General features: G+C 38.1%; 1 protein-coding gene across 1 annotated transcript; it reads right to left on the bottom strand.

Moving 5' to 3' along the window:
• LOC132072135 (uncharacterized) lies at positions 1–7,778 on the bottom strand. The gene is made up of 5 exons (XM_059470165.1): positions 7,727–7,778; positions 5,455–5,784; positions 3,973–4,086; positions 2,992–3,098; positions 1–180 (listed from the first exon to the last, which is right to left on the bottom strand). The coding sequence occupies exons 1-5, from the start codon at positions 7,776–7,778 to the stop codon at positions 1–3; spliced, it is 783 nt and encodes a 260-aa protein (XP_059326148.1).
• Positions 7,779–8,724: the final 946 nt, after the last annotated feature.

Below are 8,724 nucleotides of genomic sequence, written 5' to 3'. Positions count from 1 at the left end.
TCAGTTCTGAGTGTCAAAGTAGATGGTAGATCCTTGTCTCATTCTAGACTTTTCAGCTGCCCTAGTTTGTGGGATTTGCTCATCTTCTCCATTAGACACAATAGTTGCAGCGGATTTGTCATCTTTTCTTCCTGATTCATTGCATAAAATTTCAAGTGATTCATAAAGAAAAGACACAGCCTTAAAAAGCAAAGAAAATGTCAGTCAAGACTTTTACCCATCAAGTAGATGTAAAATGAACTTTTACCCATAACACAGCACAGCCCTTGGAAACACAAAGGAACATAGGCCATGAAGTTACAATCACAGAGGAAATGAATGTTTCCGTATTAATGTTGAAAGGAAAAGCTTTCCTATGTTCAGATTCAATTCTCTTCGTTAATTAGGCAGCAGGCACAAAATACTTTTTAGAATACTAAAGATGTCAAGTTCAGATCAGATTCTATGAAAACTGAAATGGAACATGTTTTTACCCCCTTAATCTTTTAACTCTGATATTTCCAAAAAACTCCATCATACTCTTCCCTCTGGATGGATGCTCTTTTGATGCAGTAAACTAGCACACTGCTGTGGTATTCAGATGCTCTTCTGGACAGTGCAAAACTCATCCTATTCCTAAACATACATAGGTAAGTTCTTTAGCAAAATATAAGAATTAAAGATCTGCCTGAAATGTACACAAAGACCTATTCCCACAGGTATATAAAATCAAATTCTCGAGCTGAGATGGCATCAGTGAGTAAATGGGTAGAAGTCATGAAGAAGTGGCTTTTTGCCTTCACACTTACATGCTGCTATGGGGGTTTGCTGTGTTCTGATGAACCATACTCAGCACAGAGAGGTTCTGCCAGACAAATGTCAAACAGTAGCCATGGTAGGGATGGCCAACCAAGCTGGATCACAGTTCTGTGTGTTTTGAACAACTAGAACTCCCCAGTCAGGAGTGAGCATTATACACACTACCATGAGCTGGAAGTTTGTATTAATGGTACAAAAGTGCTTAGATTTTGGCTGGAACCTGCAGAACTAGATGAAAAAAATCATCAACTGCACTGGGAACTCCCTCAAAGGCCAAATTCCCCTGCAGCTGGCAGAACTGTCTGGGAAACACTCCCTGAGCATCTCAACTGAGGAAACATGGGATGATTCTCCAGAGAGAGACAAGTGCTACAGGAGCCAGTTTTGCCATGAGGATGCTCACTCCCAGGTTAAGTTACCTTGGGTACTTGCATCTATGTGTTGTCACCTGACCTAATTGCTCAGTGTTGCTGTGACATATAATACTGAGCAATAAAATAGGTGAGAATAAAATCCATCGCTCAATTCAATTTCTGTGTTACAGGATTGTCTTTTCAACACCAAGAACTGTAAAAAAAGCATGAGACTGTAAACAGTCTTGCAGAGGCAGATACAATTTTCATGTACACTGTTCTAGAAATGATGCCCAAACCAACTCAGAATATTCACCAAATTTCCAAACATGAAAAGTGTACATTATGTTAAAAACCAGTGTGAGACTAGTTTTTCCCAAGTAAGTAGAGACTTTCTCACAATCAGAAAAAAAAATTAAATTAAGGTGATAGTGTTCTGCAATACAATTGAAAGGTAGTAAGTGACATTTCAGAGATACCATAATATTTGTTCATCTCTACTGGCTTAATTTGTTTGAAATGTGGTGTCCATACACACTGTATGTACTGGCTTTACTAACCCACTGGATATCTTGAATGATTTATAACATCCAATTATGCTTGAACATTTAAAAAGATTACACTATGAAACCACTCTTTCTGCTTTCACTAAAATAGCAAAAAGATCTGTTACATGAAGGGAAATACTGGACCTATGTCATGACACATTCCTGTGGCTGGTAGTTGCTAAATTTTAAAGCAGCTGCAGAAGATTTTTATTGCATTCACACATCCTCTGGAGCAGTCTTATCCACACAAATCCTGAGCAGTAACTGGCTACTAATGAACTTTTCACTCAGCACCCCCTAGGATGCTTGTTTTCTCATTCTCAACTTCATTTTCCTACATCTTCATTAAATATTAACAAGCAGAAGAGTAATCCCTTCATAGCTAGTAATTAGAATAATCTTTTACTATGACCAGACCATATTATGACTTGTATTCTTGTAATTTTCTACTATGATATCTCCAGTAAAAGCAAGTCCCTTAGCTTCGGTGGCAATCTACTTACAGAAAATGAATTTTCCCAGGAATTTTATTTTTCTTAGAGCAATGACTATTGCTCAGTTAAAGATGGATATTACTGTTTCACTACCTGCATACTGATATTTTCTCTTGCCATGACCACAGTACCAATGTCACGAGATCAAGGCTGCAGCCAGGTTTTCTTTCAGGAGAACCTGGGAATCTGTAAGCTCAATAACTGTACTTGTGACCATGGGCTTGAACATTTTTCATCTCTTCAGTGTGACTTGCCCAAGTCTCTCCTGCTGATTGCCATGAAAACTGCCATGCCTGCCTATGCAACGGTTAAATCAGGGCTTCCTTCCCTTGCCTAATTTATGTTTCAATGTAATTAAAAGATGAGTAATTGCATGGGAAAAGGAGCTTGCCAGAAATCTGCTACCTGCTCTCAGCAAGTGTCGCCTGCTCTAATGACCCTGTGAGCTGAAGCTGGTCCAAGCCCCTTGAGCTTGGTACACAATTACACATAAAGGGACTTTCTTGCCACTTTTAACTTCTCCTATGCTTCTTTCTTTCACTCAGTCTTTATATTGATATTTGCTGCCCTTTTCTCCAGACAATCTTAGAGTGTTATTAACTATAATAACAGATTTCAATACTTTCCTACTACATAAATATCCCTCTTCTTATTTCTCAGTGTGGTTTGTTTTGCTTTAAACCTTTTTCCTGTGTAGGAAGATGCTGCCCTAGGGAAAGCGGGTTCTGGTGTGCTTTCTCCCCAGTGCCTCATTTTGAAAACCCTCTCATAGCATGAGTCTTTTTATAAACCTCTTACCCATTCAGCAGAATTAGATGATGAGTTTTCCTCAGCTGCTTCCCTGGTGGGTTCATCTCTCCCATGAAGCTCTTCCACCTCCAGTCTCTGCTCCTGCTCATGCCCTCCTGTCAGTACAGGAAGCTGTGCAGCACCTTGTAAAACCCAGGCTCCAGTCAGTGCTTGCTTACTGCCCATGTGCAGAGTCACACCTGTACTCTGCCAGAGCTCAATGAGCTCCAAAATGGAGAGTGCAGAGCCCTTGTACAAATAGTCTTAATGACAGGAACTAGAGTGGTGTTCTGGCTGTAAATGAAATTAGCTGAAAACAGCCCAAACAGTTACTTAAGAGGCTGCCTTAGATTATCTCACTGATATGAGCCCTCTGCTCACAGCTGCCCTACATTTATATTTGGCCTGCACCCTTGTCATTCACCATTATCTTCCTATGACTTCTTCCATCCTTAAAGTTGTAGATTTTGAAAAACACCCCCAAACCCAACAATAGCAAAAAAACCAAATGAACAAACAAAACTGCCCTCCTAAACCTCTCTCCCAACCAAAATTAATAATTAATTAGAAAGAAATCACAGCCTGAAAAAAAACAGAACTATGTGTTCAAGGCAGGGTCTTTCACATGTCACTTCCAGTTGTCACTACCAGGAGTAAGAGACTGTGATGCAGAGCTAAGTTCTGGCTCCCCACTTTTTCAGTCAGAAATGAGCAAGAAATTATCAGAACTGATATCCTTGAACACCCTAGCCATGTCAAGATCTTCAGTTTAAGTGATGACTCTCCTTAAAAGGTAAATAATGAAAGCAAGTGGCTGCAAGAGCCCTCACCTGAACTACGAGCTCTGATCCTCCTGTCAGCTTGAGATGCCTCAGCAAAGAAGGACCAGGTGAGCAAATTATACACTGAAACACCTCCTCAGTGCACCTCTCCAGACATCTCAAACCAAACCCATAACTTATTTGTGCTAATGGAAATACTGTAACTCACCAGATAGGGTGGAGTGCTTTTTCTTTCTGTAGAAAAGATACAAGCTTCCCACTGCCGCTAAAAAAGGAAGGATGGCCCATGATTCCAAATATCTCCTTTTCAGTGAGTAAGCTGCTGCAATTATAAATTTTAAACAAAGGGATGCACTGGTCAGAGATAAAATAAAAGATCAATATCACAGCAAAAGAAAAGGCAGATAAAATTAAAAATTATTTCAAGAGTGAATTAGGTTCAAGGTCACTTTCCCATCCCTAAGGGATGTATGCCTGATGAACAATAACATCAGTACCTCCTACAGCTCCTGCAGATTCACATTCCCCCTCGCCACAGGATTTAACACAACTCTTTTCTGCTTGTACTTGACCAAGCAAGAGATCAGATTTCCTAACTTATTTCAGGACATTAAAACACTGTAAAAGAGTTAAGCTAATCTACATTAAATTTCCACCATTTTGAACACTACTTCATTGATTCTCTGGCACTGGTATTTTCTAAATCTTTGATAATTTTTGTGTTTCTCTTTGAACCAGCTGACCCACGGTATAAAATACTGTACAAAACTGGAGTGTACTGCAGGATTGGAAAGGCTTCCTGTGACTTGAGCAGTTAGCAAGAGAGTGATGTTTGGTAATGCCAAAGGTCTAAATCTAGTCCCCTAGTTCTTCTCTGCATTTGAGAGGTATAATGAGAGCTGAAGGTCAGCATCTTCCAGAACTGGTGCATAATGTCTTCAGCTAGTTGTATAAAAGAAGTGAGGTAAATTGTCTTCTGGGTGTCTCACATTGTATTAATAATTTAAGGGTAAACAGATATCACTCCTATTGCTGAAAATTTTAGTTGTGTGTGAATACTAATTGCATTCACAATTTTAACGCTTAACTCAGAATTGGGACCTTAAACTGCTCCCCTGTAAAAGTTAGCATGTGACTTTGGTAAAACAAGGAGACACAGCACATATAAAACAATTAGCCACAACAATTTTATGGACACAAATCCGTACAGGGCCCATACTGCTCCATCATCCATATTGACTTATTTCCCACTTTTCATTAAGAACTTGTAATAAAAAATTAAAATGTTTAGTAAAGGTTACAGATAACTGAACAGGGTAACCTTGTGATCACTGCAGCCCCCTGTAACAACCCAGCAGATTCACTCAGTGTCTCACACCCAACTGTGGCTGGGTCTCGTGTGAAACACACAGCTCATGCACAGCATTTCTGTAAACCTTAGGTAATAATTCCTATCAGCAAATCCTTATGGAGGAAAACAAACACTACACAGGAGATATTAAGGCAGAGAGTTTAAGTCAATTGTCATTAAAAGTTGTTCAGGCCCTCTTTGTGTTTGTCTCTTTCACCCAGAGGATCCAAAGTGTTGAGAAAGGAAGGTGGGACGGGAAGGAAATGCATGAAATAGTTCAAACTGCAGAATCTTTCTGATGAAAAGTGGAACAGCACACACATGTTCTTGCCAGCCTACCTTTCTCTTCAACAATCACCATTGTCCCATTTCCACGTAGTTTCTTAAAGAAAGGTATTTCAATGGTGATCTCACAGTAGTAAAATCCAGTGTCATTTACATTGGCGGATTTGATGACGAGCACATCCTTGTTTTCACGGGTGATGTTGGACAAATAGAGGACTTTTGATGATATACTTTCAGTGATGTTCAGTTTATTAACAAAGTACCAGCATGCTCTACACCTCTCAACAGCTTTTCCCCAAATACAGGAGATTTCTGTGTAGTCTCCAACTGATAGATTTATATTTGTTGGTGCTTGGATGACTCTTAAATTATTGGGATCTGTAGCTATGGAGAAATACACATAGATTTAAAAGGTAAAACAACAAAGAGATGTAATTAAACTGTATTTAAAATAAATAATCTAAATATTAAACTAGTGTTTAAATATTAAAATAAACATTTAAAATAACAATTAATACTCTAAAATCATTATGACACTAATTTTCAAGCTTACTTGCTACTCACTTCTCCCTTGAATGACAGCAATTGTTTTCTGGCTAAAGTAAACTTTTAATCTGATGTGTTAAAGTCCTCTATCATTGTTTGTGTGCAATAAATGAAGATTTTCTGCATGCTTGCTGATAAACATATTTTTATTTTCAAGAAAAAGCTTTATAAAAAGAGATTGAGTCTGAAGCATATTAAACACTCTCTGTCAGATAAAGAAAAAACAAAAGGAGTAATTCAGAATGATTCATGAGTCAATAGTGAAAAACTCATCAAGGTTAAAGAAAAAGACAATGCAATTTTTGTCCCTATGTAGGAGTTCTTGTCCAGCACTGTTTCTAATGAATGACAAGTGTACAGCATTTTTGAGGTGGTTTTTTTCATTTGGCCATTAAGTACTTGCTGACAAGCAGTTTATAACATAAAATTCAGCTCCTTCATTTAATAAGAGAAGCCACACAGATCCCTGTTCTCTCATGGGGTCTCTTGTCTGGCTTCTAAGAAAAGGCTGACTTGGACTGTATCAGTAGAAATCAAACTTTTTGTTCCTTCCTGCAGCATGCAAAGTAAGTGATACATGGGACATTGTGCAATATATGTACAAAACATTTTCTTCTAAAGTGAAACCACTGTGTGGGTATCAGATAACTCTTTTTACATTCTAATGGCATTGATGCTTATTACAAAACTGCTAATCCTATAAAATCTATTCCCATGACTGCTGAGACAATCATTTTCATATGCTGTATGAAGAATTATAATTCCTTTTTCCTATCCTTTACAACATTAAAGTGAAGAACTAGTAATAAGAGTAAATGGCATGATTTTCTTCTAAATTTTATCCTGTTTATCACTCAGGCACCTTTCACAGCAAGACATAACTAATTTGACATTTTTTTTCATATCTCACCCTAAAATGGCATCTGATCAGTTTTATCAAAAAGATGCAAATATTTTTTTCTATTTTTTCAATAGAAAAAGCCACACATTCATCACAAGTAGTCAGGCAAAGTTCATCAAAGGAGTCAGGCATCTCCATCTTTACAACACTTAAAACTTGTAGAAAACATTATGGAAAGTATAGGGCTAATATAAGCAGCAGAAAAAACAAGGGAAATAATTGATGTAGTGTGTAAATGACAACCTAGAAGCTGTTCAAGTTAAAGAAATAATCATGGATTTCAGGTTTTGTGTTCATTCAGTTTGTTGTTTAAAACACAGTTGTGCTATTGACAGTGCTATATTTTCATCTTTACTGTTTTTCTGAAAAATATCAGTGAAAAAAAATTTTGCTAATTTTTTAACTCCTATGGAATGCCTTCAGCATTATCCACTGCAATTTGTATTGAACAAGAAATATGAATGCTCATCTGCTTTGTATTTCAGTACCTATGTGATCTAGAGAAATCCTCCTCAACACTTTAAAATTCTACATCCAGCATTTGTCATAGCAAATAATCAAGTCAGAAATCCTAAAAAGATGGTGCATACATTAATCTAACATCATTTTGGGTGTTGAAGTGTTCAATTTGTTCCTCTATGCTTTCCCTGCAACAATTTCTTTGTGAAAATGCTTTTTGATTTCTCATGCTTTTTAATCTTGCTTTCAGCATTATGAAAAAACAGTTAATATTCTCCTTGTCTCACATGTGTATTTGAGGTGGATATACCATAAGTGGTTTTTTTTTAAATCCAGCTCAAGAATTACAAGTAACTAACTAAAAACAAAACAACTACAACAACAAAAGAAAAACAGCCAGAAAACCAAATCAACACTTACCTAAGCAGCCAAAACACACAGTTAAAAGAAGTTTCATTGAAGTTATGATCATCATGCAGAATTATTAGCATTTGCATCAGGCTGCCTTGGTTGAAGATCAGCAGAACACCAAATGAAAGCATATCTAATGTGCGGCTTAACTTCCTCTCCCCTCATGTGGTGACGATGATACAACCTAAATGCAACCCAACTTTTCCCTACACTCTGTGAAACTGCTGTTTCAGAACTGAGCCATTCTATTTGAAATTAAATAATTTCTTCTTTAACATTTAAGCTGTGTTGTAACTGGTTGCTGTTCAACCTAAATTAGTCTCTCTTCTGGCATGACATAAAGGACTGGGTTTCCATGGGTGGTTTCATGACAGCATTTGCCATTGTCCTAAAATCCTTCATTTAAAAGCACTTTACAAGGTGAGGTTTCTTCAGCTGCTGTGCACTTGTTTGTCAGCAGCCTCATCCAGCCAACCAGCTGAATCTCGTCCAAAGCCAGAGACAACGATTGCTCATGGTTACACTGGAGTCAAGCATTGCTCCGATCTTTCTTTACCAAACATTTCATTGCCTCCTTGCTGAAATGTTGCCTGAATTCCTCCCTCCTGGGAGAAGTACTTTTGCCTTAACAGCAGCAGAGCTCTCCTGTCAGGAGCAGCAGAGGAAGACTGAGCTCCATGATCCCACTCAAAGTGGCCTCAGCATCCTGCAACACCAGTGGGGACCTTATGCTGTGCATGCAATGCATCAGCCATCACCTCTGTGGGTGCAGCTGCATCAATGCAATACCAGTGCCATGTACATTGACTAAAGCTCATTTCAGGAAGGTTATAAGCATGGGTTAAAAGGAAACAATCTACACTTACCTCATCAAGGTAAGGGTAAAACTTATTTGACATCAACTGCTAAATAATTTTCTGCAAATGCAGGTAACTGTACGTTGCTTAATATTCTCCAGCACTGATTTTTGGCTCCAACACAGAAACACTTATATGGCCTGGCCAGAG

This window comes from Ammospiza nelsoni, chromosome 4 (assembly GCF_027579445.1).
Source record: "Ammospiza nelsoni isolate bAmmNel1 chromosome 4, bAmmNel1.pri, whole genome shotgun sequence".
In the NCBI taxonomy this organism is placed as follows: Eukaryota; Metazoa; Chordata; class Aves; order Passeriformes; family Passerellidae; genus Ammospiza; species Ammospiza nelsoni.
Note: the sequence above shows the minus strand (reverse complement) of the source record. Positions and strands in the feature narration are given on the sequence as shown.